The sequence below is a fragment of the Pundamilia nyererei genome, unplaced genomic scaffold (assembly GCF_000239375.1).
Source record: "Pundamilia nyererei isolate P.nyererei 1_Seehausen unplaced genomic scaffold, PunNye1.0 scaffold00041, whole genome shotgun sequence".
Lineage (NCBI taxonomy): Eukaryota > Metazoa > Chordata > Actinopteri > Cichliformes > Cichlidae > Pundamilia > Pundamilia nyererei.
In genome coordinates this window covers 3,686,785-3,702,562 of record NW_005187442.1, presented here as the reverse complement: position 1 = coordinate 3,702,562, position 15,778 = coordinate 3,686,785, and the positions used below count along the sequence as shown (strand labels likewise).

The window sequence follows — 15,778 nt, the reverse complement described above, 5'->3', positions numbered from 1 at the left end:
CCAACGAGCATGCATTTTCACACTCACATCCACTCCTCGCTTGTCACATCTGATTTCAAAACATAAAGTGATGGTGAAAACACTCAAGGCTTTGTAACATGATTTGGATTTGCCAACCAGCGAGTGACTTCGAGGTGAGCCCAACCATCTTTTATTACGTCTGTATCTGCAAACAGAAATCAGGGCTTGTGATTCCTACCTCCTAGTCTCTTGTACCCCGGGTGCTGACAATCAGGTATAAAATGAGGAAAAGTTGTACATTTCTCCTATATAATATGTGCTTGTGTGTGTTCTTGGGTGTCTGCTGACATTATTTCTATATTGGCGAATTATGCACGTGTGTCATCACTAAAGGAATCTGTCGAATGATGAAACTGCTGTCCGTTTGTTATTCTAAGACTTTGTACCTTAGAAAATCAATGCTTAAATTTGATGATGCAAGCTGATAAAGACAAGTAACCCGGTTCAGTACAAATAAATAAATAAAACAGAAAAGAGGCATGCAGTGAAAGTACGTGAACAGCGTTTCACTCATAATGAATGTGTGTTTTCTACCTGTTTCAAGTCCAGTGTGATTGTCACATAGTGGTACTCCATTCCATTCTTTATCGACGGACTCTGCCACCAACGATTGGTTCCATCTATGGCATACTCTACGGGATGATGTTCTGTAAGCACACACAGAAACAGTTTATTTTAAATATCTCAGGTATTTTCATCTTGCATTCTACATTGTTCTAAAGTGAAAATGTAGTACTCTACAATTTTTCTCCACCCTGGCATTTGAGACGTTCAAGGCCAGATATCAAAAGCACATTTGTCCACCTCGTAAAAGAAGTAGTAATAGATTTCCTTCCCATTTAGTAATATTTGATTTCACTTCTGAATAAGAAAAAAAGTCAGTGCATTTGCACAGTCTTCTTCTGGGTACTATTACAAGTCTATAGAACAGTTTTAATAGAGCAGGAAGATAAAAATGCATCACCACTATAATTTATTATAAAGCAAAGGTCACAATCAAGCATTTTATTTATGCGCTATATGCAGAATCGTTTGGGTGCTTATACGTGTGTTAATGAAGGTTTTTAAGAGCAGATATGTTTTTTCAGCTTGACTGGCACCTGTCAGTCATCTGGCTACTTACCTGTGACATTTCAGTTAAAAGTAATGGAAATGATCTATAACAAAATAACGGTATTGTACTTATCTTGCTCTTTCCTACCCTGCTGTGTGGCATTAGAAGAACACAGTAAAGAAAATTATTTTACAGAAAGCAAATAAAGAATGGACAAAACACTAAAACCACGATATAGAAAATGAACATTCACCTAGGGCAGGGGTCGGCAACCTGCGGCTTATACTTATACTGCGGCTCGGCGTGGTTTGGGAAAATAAATTAGAAGTATTTAGCTGAAGTGTATTTTATTTATGTTCGTTCTTTTTTTTAACTTGTACTTCTAAATTGGAAGATTATTGTGATATTGAAATATAAAAATAAAATTATATTTTATTATTTTTTCATCGCTCAAAATAAGCGTCACACTCACGGAAGCCGGTGTACCCGCCGAAACGCCATGCATTTATCGAGACTTTCAACCCCAGGTATGCCAATTATGGATCTTCGGATCCACATTATGTCAGCAGCTGTTCTCCACCGTGAACTATGTTAAAAACAAACACGTCTCACGTCTCACAGATGACAGCTTACAGAGTCCTGCGCAAAGATGAAAGTGACTTCGTACAGCCCCGATTTGCAGACGCTGTGCACAGAGGTTCAGGAGCAGAAGTCCCATTGTAAACACGGCAGACCCGACGATGTTTGCATGAACATGCTTTTCAGCATCTCTTTATTGACCACTTTTCACACACGGTTGCTGTACGCATTCAGCCAGCTGTAGCTTTTCAGCCCACAGCCCGACACACACCAACAATAGCATAGATAGCACAGACGTTAAGGCGGCGAGGCGTGATTGCGGGTGCCGCTCAGGTGCGACCGCCTCCCCTGCAGCAGCGCTGCAGACCACACCCCGCTACACACCTTAACCTGGTAAAATACTTATTTAGGCAGAATTTTGCAAATATCTATTTTTCATTTTTCAGCAGCATAGTGCTTTTTTTCCAATTATTTTTTAAAAGTCAGGTCAAGGCTCCAAAAGCCCAAAGGTGATATAAGGGTGGCGGCTCACAACAGTTTCTGTTTGCTACATGGATCATTTTAGTTCAGCTGGGTGTCTTTCCTTTTGTTATATTTCTTTAGTTCAAAATGTGTTAATTACATAAATAAAATGTAACGTTCTCTGTAGCACTTCATGGATTTCATAAGCAACACACCTTAGTTGTTCACACAAAGCATAAAGGTAAAAAACAACATATATACAGTGTTATCTTCATTTTAGATGTCAAAAAGTATTTGCGGCTCCCAGTGTTTTCTTTTGCGTGGAAACCAGGTCCAAGTGGCTCTTTGGGTCTTAAAGGTTGCTGACCCCTGACCTAGGGTAAATGCTTTCTTACAAAGTTACCTGTAGATGACGACATATAAACTTTATTTTAAAACTGAAGCTACATCCTAGAAAAAAAATATTCCCAGACCAGCTGGTGGATGCTAGAGCTTTCTGTTGAAATCAGTCACAAAGAGAGCCCTGCGCCAAAAAGCTCCTTGTGATTTCTGTGTTTACTAGTAGGTTGGTGTAATCACCCGTAGTTTGCATAAAAGATGCCGACTTGTCTGTAAATCCTTGCCAAGTGTTGACCTTCAAACTAAAGTTGTTACAAGTCTCTAAAACCAATATGTTGAGTTGCACTTTTCAGTTTTACTACTACTTGGCAAGCAGTTGGTGAGTGTTTGCAGACAATATATTGTTTTCTACACAAAATACAAGGACCAAAGCAACAGCAAAGAGGTTTTTTTAAATTTCACCCACCAACTGTCAACTGCTCTTTTAGTGCTTTTATAAGCAGTGGGCCATTTCTGAATGTTGGGCAACCTGATGGTTGACCCCCCCTTAACTCACTTTACACAGCCAAGAAGTGATCTACATACCCTACCAAAATACAGCTAGTTGTTATTTGAACATACTGAACACACTGTCAATGAACATATTAAGGATTGTCGTGGCAGATAGCCGCTGAGCCTGGTTCTCCTTGTAGTATTGTAGCATCTCTACCTTACAATATAAAGTGCACTGAGGAAACTGCTGTTGTGATTTGATGGTATATATTTAAAATGTAATTAAAGATATCTGCTCAAAAGGACAAAAAGAGCCACAAGTTAAAAAAAAAACAAAGCTCTAAAACCTCATGTTGAGAGCACGCTAAAGACTAAGCACTAGGCTACTATGGATACACGTTGACCTCATTATTTTAAACCATGGCCCATCACTATATGAATATGCGCCAATGTAAGAGTATACAATAAGAAAATAAAGAAAAGGATGGGCTCCATTTAATGAATAACACCAACAATGAACTGGCTGACTGATGGCTGACTAATTGGTTTGTTGACTAATCACTGGATACTAGTTAATGATGGAGTGCTTCACTGACAAACTGATTGGGTATTTGACTGGCTGAGCGGTTAATTGAATTATTGATCCATTGTATTATGACAGTCTGGTAGACTATTTGAATAATGAGTGCAGGCTAATTTTGTATTGTCGTCTTGTCATGTTGCAATTGATTCCTCGTTTTGTTCTATAATTATCGTTTTAGACAAAATGATTGGTTAACATCTGGCCAATCATAGTCTAATTAACTAATGTAAAATGATTAATTGTTGTAATCACTAAGACTATAAGTCTCATGTGGATGTGACTCTTCCTTACCCATGGGATTTGCACTCCTTTGGTTGCAGATTCGACACTGTGCATTTCTAACAGGCTGTCCTGGAACGTGCTCCACAAGCTTGCAGAACATTTCTGGACCAGTTGAACCACAGGTAGCATTGGTTGTTATATTAGCCATAGTCGCTAGATTCAACACAGCTGGAAACAGACCTGGGGAAGAAAAAAAAAGAAAGAAAACAGACATGGGTAATTGTATAATTGCATACAGATGCAACTTTTGAAAGTTAAAGAGCTTTATGCATTAGTACTGATGCCTGCATATACCTTCTACTTTTTTTTATATCTTAACAAATGTGAAATAAAAAGCAAACCTACATCAACTATCCAATAAAAAAATTACAATATTTCAAAAGTTAGTTCACTCGTTTTCAACATATCTAAAAAAGAAAAGAACACAGTACATGATAACTTCGAAGCAAGTTCTATGTTATTGTGCATTCAGATCTTCGTTAATCACACATTAAAGTCTGTTCAGAGCACTTCAAATGAGGCCAGGCTGGATTTCTTAGTCAAAGCATAAAATAAAAGGTGGGCAATTGCCAACTGCTACCGTGGTGGGTTGTTAGGAACAGCACATCCTGATTTGCATTTAGGTTTTGTATTTCAAATCAAAATGATGCCTGTATTTCTGTTGTACTGAGGTTATGAGTAATTAGCCTGGAACATGAGGGGGAGGGCAAGGGTTTCGCATCATCCGAGCTATTTAATTTGGGTGTATTTTCAGTGCAGTCAAAAGCAGGTAACATCATTTAACATCAACAGATAGAAATGGCTGTAATCACTTTATCTTTTGATAAAAGAAGCATGGACAGAATATTTTCTGGCACGCTTTCCACTGTGCAGACTTTGAGCAATTTTGTACTTTTGTTTCAAAACTGTTCATTTGCATTATGTTGTTCAAGCAACTTTCATTTTCTGACCATGGACATTTTTCACTGCTGGAGCCACCCACAGAAACTAGGAGAGGACATACATTATGGAAAATCCTCCAATTTTTTTTCCAGGATATTCTTGGAATCCATTAATAAAGTTATACTGTGCTAACAGGACTTTGTTTTCAACCTTATTGTTATGGTAATCTTGTGAGAGCAGGTTCATTCAAGCAGGAAGGACATTCAGGAAACTTGGATGTTTTATGCAGAAAGAAAATGCAACAAGCCAGATATCAAGGATAAATGTGAAGACCAAACGTATGATATACCACTCACTGTCATAATTTATTCCACAATAGGTCATATTTATGCACATTCAGCACATTTCTCCATCTATGTAAGGCTGACACCACTCTGTTCATCCCTAAGACCTATTATCATTCAGTTAGTTTTCAAATAATCTACATATTTAATCAATAAATGTTTAAATGACGTAAAATATCATATGAATGGATTGATGGAAATCCATCCTGATGCATTTAATTTCCCTAGTGGATACAATGAGACAAGACCATATATGTCATGGAGCCAGGAAGCTAGAGTACTGTCAACCTTCAGTGACAGTTCACTTTGGGAATCTCCAACAAAGAACAATACTGTGCACCAAAACTGCTGGAAATGGCAAATGTGTTTTACCAAAAACATACAGTTGAATATTAGTCGCTAGTTTTGTGCAATCTAAAAGTAAATGTTTCAACTGAGAATGGCTGCAGCAATCACCAGTTACACTGCATAAGTTTAACTGAGCAACAGTGGATAGACACGTTACTGAAAAAGCAGGGCTTAAACCTTTAAAAAGCATATTTCAAAATACAACATCACTACCACTTTCCCAAGCTGTCAATCTCAGTACTGACATCATGACTCTGGTCCAGTCATCTTCTTGCCCACCGTCAGTGCAACTAACCTCCTCCCCATCAGAGCTTCATCCAAGCCTCAGTCTTCATCTTCACCACCACCAGCGTCTAGACTCCGGGGGCTCCTGTCTTAAATCCTATCACCACTGGGAGTCTGTTCTGCCATGATGTCTAATTACCAAACACATTAATTTCTCAATCTCAATAAATCATGTTCAAGTCTTCTAAGTGATCTCTCCCTATTGATAGAGGTGGGAATCACCATACATCCCACGATACGATATTATCACAATACTTAACGCACGATACGATATTATTGCAATTTTTTAAAATATTTTGCGATATTCAGATTCTGTACATAAAGGTAAACTTTATCAATATCAATTTTATCTAATATCAAAGTCTCACACTCAGTCTTTCTCTCATTTCAGTCAGTTTTATTGTTGACAAACTGAACGGTTTGTATTATAGTCTAGTCCAATTATAGCTATTCTGAACTATGCAATTTATGAAAACTATGCAGCCCATTCAGCAACTGAAGAATTTGAAAGTAAATTAAAACAAAATACAATTTTACATTAAATAAAAAAGTTTTAAACTTAATTAAAATAAAACATGTCTTAAATTAAAATAAGTAAACTGTCATGTTTATTGCTGCCAAAAAACAAGTTAAACACATTTGGGGAATGTCAGGATTCTTGCTCAGAAAAAGGATCAACATGCTCTGAAGTCAGAGCATGTTCCAGTCCACAAAAACTTTTTTTGTAACAAAATATCGATTTCTGCTGTTCCTGTATCGATACATTATTAGCGAACAAAATATCACGATACTACACAGTATCGATTTTTTTCCCCCACCCCTACCTATTGACATAAAATTATTGGAATTTTCCTTGAGATATAATGACTTGCTTTTGAGGGATACCAATATAGCAGAGACCTCCTACAGAAACAACGATGACACAGATAAGTCAGATAAAGCTTGAACAGAGGACCTGGGATTGGAGTGAGTTGCGAAGTGGCTTGCAGAGGCACAGCAACTGTGGGCAGTTTAAATAACATACCCTATATTAGACTTGACAGTTGGATGCAAAAAAGGACATCAGCCAAACCCTCAGTTGATGTGGGCTGGCACTGAGCCGCTGACGGTCTGCCTGAAATAACACTATGCTCAGTTTTTAAACAAAAAAAAGACCGTTTTCAAAAAGAATTTATCAATTAAGTCATTAATTCAATTCTTTAAAAAAAAACAAAAAATCAAAATTACTATTTTGCTATGCATGTAAAGCTAAAATGTAAAAACCAACCAAGGTTTATAACTGTTCAGTGTTTAACCAGAACTTCCATTCAAGATATCAAAAGCTGCATTTTACATGTTGCAGTACAAGGATGGAACATTGGCCAGTATCAGCTGTCCCTAAGAGATCACAGAGTGTTCACTATGAATGGCAAGCTTGTTGAACTTAAAGTCCTGGAATGTTGAACATGGCCTACATATGGTTCACATTTCCTTTCTGGAAATCATGCACAGATAAACACATAAATATACTATGTTACACTAGACATTACAATTAAAGTTTAAGAAAACAAGTTAAAGAACATGTGCATGTATACACAATGAAAAATAGATAAATATAAATGTACCATATCGTGCACATGGGAGACAAACAAATCAAGGGTGAGTAAGAAGGAGAGGAAAAGTGTAAGGAAGTCTGAGAGGAGAAGCACTTGGAAAAGCGTGGACTGTCTGTGAGTGTTTGTCCAGATGAGTCCAGCTGTTTGGCCAGATGTCAAGACAGATGAACTGTGAAAAACATCTAAGACACCCAAAGTCTCTCTCACATATGTGCACACATTCTCATACGAATACTCACAACATATCACACGCACACGTGTTTCCCAGGCTTTTAGTAATGATATCTGAGAAGCCCCTGCCACTTAAGAAGCCCAGACTTCCATTACGACTTTTTTAAATAAAGGAAATGTCACGGATAAATATTTTAACCAGCTTCTCAATGAGTAATAACACAAAGTCCCGTATTTATTCCTCCTGTATTACATATTCTAGTGGTTTTAATTCACCTTAAAGCACTGAAGCACACAAAATATTTATAGTTAATCAAATTCCTCGAGCTGTAATGTATTGAAACACATTTGATTTAACAGAAAATGTGCATTTTAGTCACAGAAACCTTGCAAGGATACCATACAGACTTTTAGCCCCAAATAAATTTTAGAGTTGGCCCAATTTTTCTCCAAATCAGTCGTCATTTAATGTGTAACTTCTGGGGGGTGTGATGATGGTAAAATCACTGATCAGCTGTTCTGCGGTTTGAGCAGTCACACCGTTTGATTTCGAACATAACTGCTGTCAAAATAACCATTGAAGTCAGCCAGCAGGTGAGGTGACCCAGATGTAGATCCCTATGCAGTTAGCCAAAATGACCATTCTAGGCAGCTACCCACTGTGCTTATTTGTAGCTGCAGTCAGAGCAAAGCATTTAAAACGATTCATGTAAAAATTTTGATTGTTTGGAAAGCTACAGGAGGCATGTGCAGACTTCCCCAGGATTTTTTTTTTTGTTCCACGAGTAATTCCCCTGAATCCTTCCAACAAAGATGGGATGTGCAGTTTTAACATGACCTGCAACATGTGCACGAGCTGCACCTTTTGTGGGAAATATGCCGGCTTGAAATAAAACAGAATCATGCATTAATACACCACATTTATTTTTTATGCTTTATTTGTTGCAAATTATGTTGCTGTACTTAATATAAATTCATTTTCCTAAGCTTATTCAACAAAGTGTTCAAACAAATAGTCCCACAGTCACAAATGCCTAAATCTCAACTCACAATCAAACAGTCTAAGTGCAACTCCTCTTTGTCTCTCTCTGAACCCTGGAATGATAATGCAGCCACTTTTATAGATTTGCTATCAAAATCTTTTCAATTTAATCTATTCACTGTGATTCTTTGTGAATTTCTGAGATTTCTTTTTTGATGCCTCAAGATTAGTCTGATATTTGGTCAACCTTTCAAAGAACACAGTCAGTGGAGAGCAGTCTGAACTCATTCAAAAGCACTCTTTTGTTCACTTATTCTCAGTTTGAACACTGGCAACAGGGAAGAGATAAAGCTCTAAAAAAAAAAAAAAGCAATGGCATACAAGACCTGTATATACATACCACAGAGGTAAGGAAGAAAAAAGAGATTGCATTCTTTTGTGGTCAACATAGACAACCAAGACCCGAGTATAAAACTTAGTTTAAGGTCTTACTGCACAATAAAAAAAAATGTCTTCATGAACATATTTTTATGGTTATTGTCCACACCGTTTATAACTGCCAGGAAATCAAGCCAACATCCTACTTATTCCTGGGGTTTTGATTCACAACCTGGAAGAGTCTCTAGATACAAGTGTGTGTGGGAGACTGTGGAATTTTCAGCTTGATTTGAGACAGCTATTACCCTTAGCTTTTTATCACTTCTTCATGTCTGATTTACAGATTCACACGTGGTCTCCCATATAGAAAAGAAATAGTAAAAACTTATATGATTTACTCATGAAAGTGGCCACTTTCTCATTACTTTCATATATTGTTTTAGTAAGACATATACAAACTTTATAAGATTTATATATATCTTTACCATATGGGCTTAAAAGAGAACTTCATTTTTTTCCGTGTCTAACTGTATTGGCTTTGTCTTTCAAGCGAGCTGGGAAATACTGGTGGTCAGATTAAATTCACTGATGCGACAGTGATTGGTACTGTCCTGGGTTCAAATCCAACAAGTGACTGGCGTTGGCTCCTCTCTGGGTAATCTATCTTCCTGAATTGGATAAGTCTTATAATTAGACAGAAGTACCATTTTCATCTCATCAGCCTGTCATCAAATTTAGGTTCGGTGTACATGTTGTGGTCATTTTGCTGTGAACTGCTCTTAAGAGGTCATACGCAGGCCATCGGAGTGGTTTATACTATTAAGGAATTTCAACACAGCCAGATTCATGACTCTTCTTGTCCACATAAAATGATCCCTATGAGTGTCCCTACTCCAGTGACGGACATTATCAGATAATGATGATAAGAAGTTGACAGAAATAATAAACTTTATTTCTTTTTATAGAAATCTATAAAGAACATAAAATACAGTTAAAAATTAAAAGTTACCATCTTATAGTCTAAATAAAGGAAACAAGAAAATCATTAGATCACCACTATTGATGAATTAAAATTTTTAATAACCAGCAAACAAATATAACTGATTAATTTTCTACTTTGTGTTCTAGTAGCTGTAATTGTGGGAAAGAGAATTAGCAGAAACTTAGAATCAAATATAAAAATATTCCAAAGCAATGGCAGTGCAAAGCTAGAACTCTTGAAATTTTACAGCTGGGCTTCCTTCGTGGCCAATAAAGAATCTACATCACACATAACACATGCAAATAATGAAAGTAAAATAATTAGTGAAATCGTGGTACTTCAAGCCAATTTTAAACTATAACTTTGAATGTAATCTGCTATAAACCAGGTGCTGCAGTATAAGTTACCACAGTGATTTAGACAGGTAAAAAGAGAGGCATTAAAAAAAGCTTTGACTCTACTACACAGCAAAGAATTTATTTCATATTATACTAATGACAAAATATACTGATACAGTGGGATGCAAAAGTTTGGGCAACCTTGTTAATAGACATCATTTTCCTGTATAAATCGTTGGTTGTTACAATAAAAAATGTCAGTTAAATATATCATACAGGAGACACACACAGTGATATTTGAGAAGTGAAAAGAAGTTTACTGGATTTACAAAAAGTGTTCAATAATTGTTTAAATAAAATCAAGCAGGTGCATAAATTTGGACACCACAAAAAAGAAATGAAATAAATATTTAGTGTATATCAATGTGTGTGTCTCCTATATGATATATGTGCTGCACAGCACAGAGGGAAGTTCCAGCGCTCCTGGAATTCCTCTGTGATGGAGCGCCAGTCTCCAGGTGAAGGCACAGCCATGAAGTCGTCCACTAGACAGTAGGGCTGCCACAAACGATTATTTTGATAGTCGACTAGTCACCGATTATTTTTGCGATTAGTCGACTAATCAGATCATCATCCATTGGACGTAAAACTACAGCTTATTGCACCAGCAGCATCTGCTCTTATATAACTATCATTAGCTTACAGCTTTAAGTGTTTCAGGTCTCTGCTAACTAAAAATAAAGACAAGATGATAGTTTATTAAATTTTAATGAAATTTGCAGATTGTTTGGGTGAAGTTTAATAAACTCCTTGCTATCTAAAATATAACAGGACACCGGAGTAAATTCTGGAGCATCTCACACTTCTGATAATCAGCTGTCTGCTTGACGTTTATTCAGCTGTGTAAAAACTATAACTTTAATCTCAGAAAAAACTGATTTACTCAGGAAATAAAATACTAAAAAAAAGCCAAACAATAACATTTTAAGTTATCTAAGTGACTCATATATATTTAACCTGAGTAGCGAAAGACGGCGGTGGGTTTGAAAACGATTTGCGGGGAGTCCGGTGTTCTCACTGCGCTAGTGACCTAGCCCCCGGCTAGCTATCGAGCTAGTGGGTAACAGACATCTCTGAAAACGTCGGAGCGCTTTTGAAAATATGTGGTGTCTTGATAAACTGAGCAGATATTTGAGGTTTACACAGCTACATTCTCGCCTGAAAATATGTTAAACGTTTATTTTGTGACCCAGAAAGAATAATAAGAGTAACATTAAACCTAACTAGCTGCCGCCATTGTTGGAAACTGCGCTGGGCCGCGCTATGAATTCTGGGACACAGCTGCTGCTTCTTCTTCTTCTTCTTCTTCTTCGGGGTTTAACGGCAGCTGACACATTTCCAGTTCACGCGCATTAAAATATGATATTTTGGGGCGCGAGGGATTTTTCTTGGACACGCGTAGAGGTTGCGAATGTGCAGGCGTCAAGTTAGGGGCGTTTGGGGATTTTTTCACGCGCCCATCGTGTTCGGTGTGAACACACGGTTCTACATAGCTGCTAATCCATTAACGTCACTTTGTAGTACACCCCTGAGTCAGTGTGGTAAACAATACAAAGAAATGTAAAAAAAACAAAAAAACACAAAAACAAATAGCCAACTAAGAACAAAGAGAGATTTTCAGAAGAAAAAATCACAAGCAAATCAGTGGAGAACGTCTAAAAAGCTTCAAGAAGTTCTAAAACATCTGTCCATAAACAAAGTGAAACAGCAAGGAGGCTGATTGTCTCATTGGTGGCAGGTGGCATGCAACGAACAGCGAATGAAGTAAAACAATGTGAGTTATTAACAGGAAATTATTCAAGCATAAATCCAACCTACACAGCTCTAAGAGGAAACAGAACTTTTTCAATGAGCGAACGAAAAGAACTCAGCACTGTGGGCAGAGGCTCTGAGACCTTGCACCGTGCTACATTCAAGCAGTCGACCCTCACCACATAAACTTAATCTTAACCCAACAACCCTTACATTTCAATTTTCATGTTGCAGAGAAGAAAAACATTCCAGCTTTAAAGAAATAAAACGAGGACATTTGAATGATCTTTACTTTGGGGACTTTTATGGGTTGCTGGCTGTTAGAGCAACATCAAAATTCTTGGTTAGTTCTGATCATGTGTCCGACTGTGACTTCAGACGGTGATAAGTTTTTTCTCTCATGCCTTTTATGTTGAACAATAAGGTGAGATAACAGAGAAACAGAGAGCGCTGGATAAAGACGAGGGTTCACATTTCAGATTCACTGAATGACAAGGACACAATGATTGTCTGCCTACGGGTCCGTGGATGCCTCTCACATACACACACCTACGAAGGTTCATCACCTTCCACTCTTTTCTCTCTGCTCTGATAACTATGGCAACCTGCCTGTCTGTGTGTCTGTCTGTCTGTCGGCCTCTCTATCCTCCTCCATCTACGCTCTGTTAACCAGAAGTCTCCGAGGATTTATTGCCATACTGGCTCTAAATTTTAATACTGTCAAAATGCATAAGTATACCTAGGGAAAGCTGGGCGGTGTCATTGCCCAAGGAGTTGTCAATGTCCTAAACTTTCGATGTTTTGCTACTATTGAAGGCTGATATTATGGAAGCCCATTTCTGCCACACACAAAAAAGTATCCATAACTCGAGTTATCTTTCTCAAAATTTCGACTTATTAATACGAAATTTTGACAAAAGTAGCTCGAAATTTTGACTTACTTTAATTTTGACTGACTCAAAATTTTGAGTTGATAACTTGAAATTTTGAGTAAGAGTTTCCAATCAGTAATCTACGTGAATCACATCATCTCCTTGTTAGCCGGAAGCTGAAACCCTCAGCTACAAATGCTAGAGCTAAGCTACTAGTATTACAGCCAGTCATGAATGCACAAATTGCTGATTATTTTCAGCGTGGCTTCACAAATGATGAAATCCTTGTGTTTTTAGCTGAATCACATGGCGTTACTATCAGCAAACGTACTCTCGAAAGCGCCAATTTGAGTGCGCATTCCACGTATATTACTGATTAGCAGAGCTAACTCTCTGAAAAGTTACTTTTCTCAAAATTTAAAGTTGATAAGTCAAAATTTGGGGGGGGGTTTGTGTGGGCGGAAACGGGCTTACATACTGATATAGCTAGGTAAAAACAAAAAAAACAAAAAATGGTTGTTACCATTAAAAATTTGTGTTAATCAAGTTGACTTTTTAAACTTTTGAACTTTGACCTTTTTTCCCAGTTCCCAGTCTCCTCAAGTGCACTTACAAAGAAATTGAATTATGATTATTAGTCAGTACCAACACCAACAGGAGTTTGAAGGAGCATAGCTATTGCTACATTTACTATGAAAAACATGAGAAATACTGCAAAAATATGTGCTTTTGCTGGTACTTCAGCCTATCCCTCGCTGAGGAAAGACAGCAATCCAGATACACAAAACACTTTTTTTTATAATTGTGTGAAACATAGTTTGAAAAACCATGAACACTATCAACTCCAGCCACGGTCAGGGTATCTTGTTGTTCATTCTTTGAACTTTATCTTTTTCCTTGTACATTTTCCTCTTTGTGGTGAACATCCATATTTCTTGACTTTTTCAAGCCAACTTTTCAAACTTAGTATTTGAACTATGCATCGGGTCACCACCACTGGGTGACACGTGATTGTTTTTTTCTGGCAGGCTGCACAATAGAGCGCCTTTGTGGTCTCTGTGTTGGTCGAATTCTCATAAACTTTCTATTTTGACAGCCAGAGAGCTACACAATGAGCACAACTGTGAGCCCTTAAAGGATGTCGAGCACAAAAACTGAGATGATATTGTCTATATTCAAATAGTCTACATGTTCCTATGCAATTCAGTCAAAATCTTGAGTCCTTCATCAGCACATGAACTTATATAACGTCTGTGTCAACTGAGCAAACCAACCCACCTGTTAATGTAAAACATTACTGAAAGCTCCTCAAACACCTCTCACCTTCTTTTATTTATCTTCTATATTTATGCTTTTTTACATATATGTAATTGAGGCGGGCACACATGCTCAAGTGCACACAAGCAGAGTTTTCAAAAGTCAGGCTACTGAACCGTTCATCAATGTAGTAACATGGGTCATTAACATAGGAGTCTACATTAAATCTAAGGGGAAAATGGTCACACTGATCAGATTTCCACAAGTTCGGGACGATAGCATATTCTTTTTATCTTATAAAGGTTTTTTATTGCATTAGGAATAAAACTTTATTTGCTTTTTCTGTCATAATAGAAGATGACTCGGCACTGCTCGCCTTGCTCTGCGTCTGTGCGTGTGCCTTATGTGTGTGTGTGTGTGATGGATGTGTTATTGTTGAGTTTTGAGGCTAGATGTATGCTTGATGGAATAAGGAGGAGGTTGAAAAAGACAGGATCATCTCTCTCTCTGTATCTCTCTCTCTCTCTCTCTGTAACTTTCCATCTCTCCCTCCACCCTGAGTGCTTAGAGGGTGAGAGCGAGATATGGATGGAAGAAAAGATAGAAAGATTGATGGAGAGCAAGTAGATGGATGGAGGGATTCCCAGAGAAAGATGAAGTGTTGTTTAAAAAGGGTGAGGGCTAGAAGAGGAATGAGACTGCAATAATCCTGTATATGCACACACATAACCTTTATATAAAGATATTTACATAAGCAAAAAGATGAAAAACCGAGGCGCAGAGCTTTAAACTCTGTAAAATACATATGCAAAAATATAGAAAATTACTCTATATCCAGTCTCACAGAGATATTGTTCATAAGATGCATATGCACCAAACACGCAAATTAATTTCCAGCAAAAAAGATAAAAAATAAATAGAGAGACACTAATCAGTGCTGGACTCATCTTCAGCTTCATGAGGATCTCTCCTAAAAAATCTAATCAGCTTTGTTACTGTAGCTCAGCTGTGCTCGAAACACCAGAAATATGATTTCTCTCCTTCGTTTGAGCTTGGTAAACAAGGCAATCCAGGAAATGGGGTTTTAACAGTTTAACAAGGACAGGAGAATTCAATGCATGCCCAGATTTGTACCAAATATCACCAAAATGTCCACATGAAGGTGAGATCAGCAGCAGCTATTTCGACTCCAGCAGCATCAAAATCAAAACTTAATTATCTTGTTATCTGGATATATCAAATTTTCCATCAGAATGAGGGACCAAAGCTTCTGCTAATTGATTCTGGCTGCAGTGCCCGCATCTGCTCATGACCAGAGCCATGTGGTTAATATCAATGATTCAGTTTTTCCTTTAAGACAAAACAATTTTTGGTGGCCACGTATCTGCTTCATTACATCAATGTTTGTTTTTCATCAAGAAGAAACTGAAAATTTATGAATCAGAAACACACGCCATGGCCCCTTTTCAGAAGCTTAAACTGACTATAACTCGTCAGTTCGTCATATGTCAGGCTAGATGAAAATAACGTGTTCTCAAGACCATATCCTAATTTTGTTACTGAAGGTGGGCGAGATGATAGCCTGAGTCATGACTGAAACCCTGGTAAAATAAATAAATAAATACAAATAAGACATAAATAATTTTCTGTCTCAGTTAACAAGGTGTCACAGGGTACAGGCAGGCATCTGCACACAGAACTAAGGTACAGCAAAGCATGT

At 37.5% G+C, this 15,778-nt stretch overlaps 1 protein-coding gene across 1 annotated transcript in view; it reads right to left on the bottom strand.

Annotated features, from left to right (window-relative positions):
* Positions 1–15,778, bottom strand: part of lama2 (laminin, alpha 2) — a 228,005-nt gene that overhangs the window by 174,292 nt on the left and 37,935 nt on the right. The window contains exons 2-3 of the mRNA XM_013910321.1: positions 3,822–3,992; positions 556–668 (exon numbers count right to left, since the gene is read on the bottom strand). Of these exons, the coding sequence (XP_013765775.1) occupies positions 556–668; positions 3,822–3,992 (284 nt within the window). The remainder of the gene's footprint in view (positions 1–555; positions 669–3,821; positions 3,993–15,778) is intronic.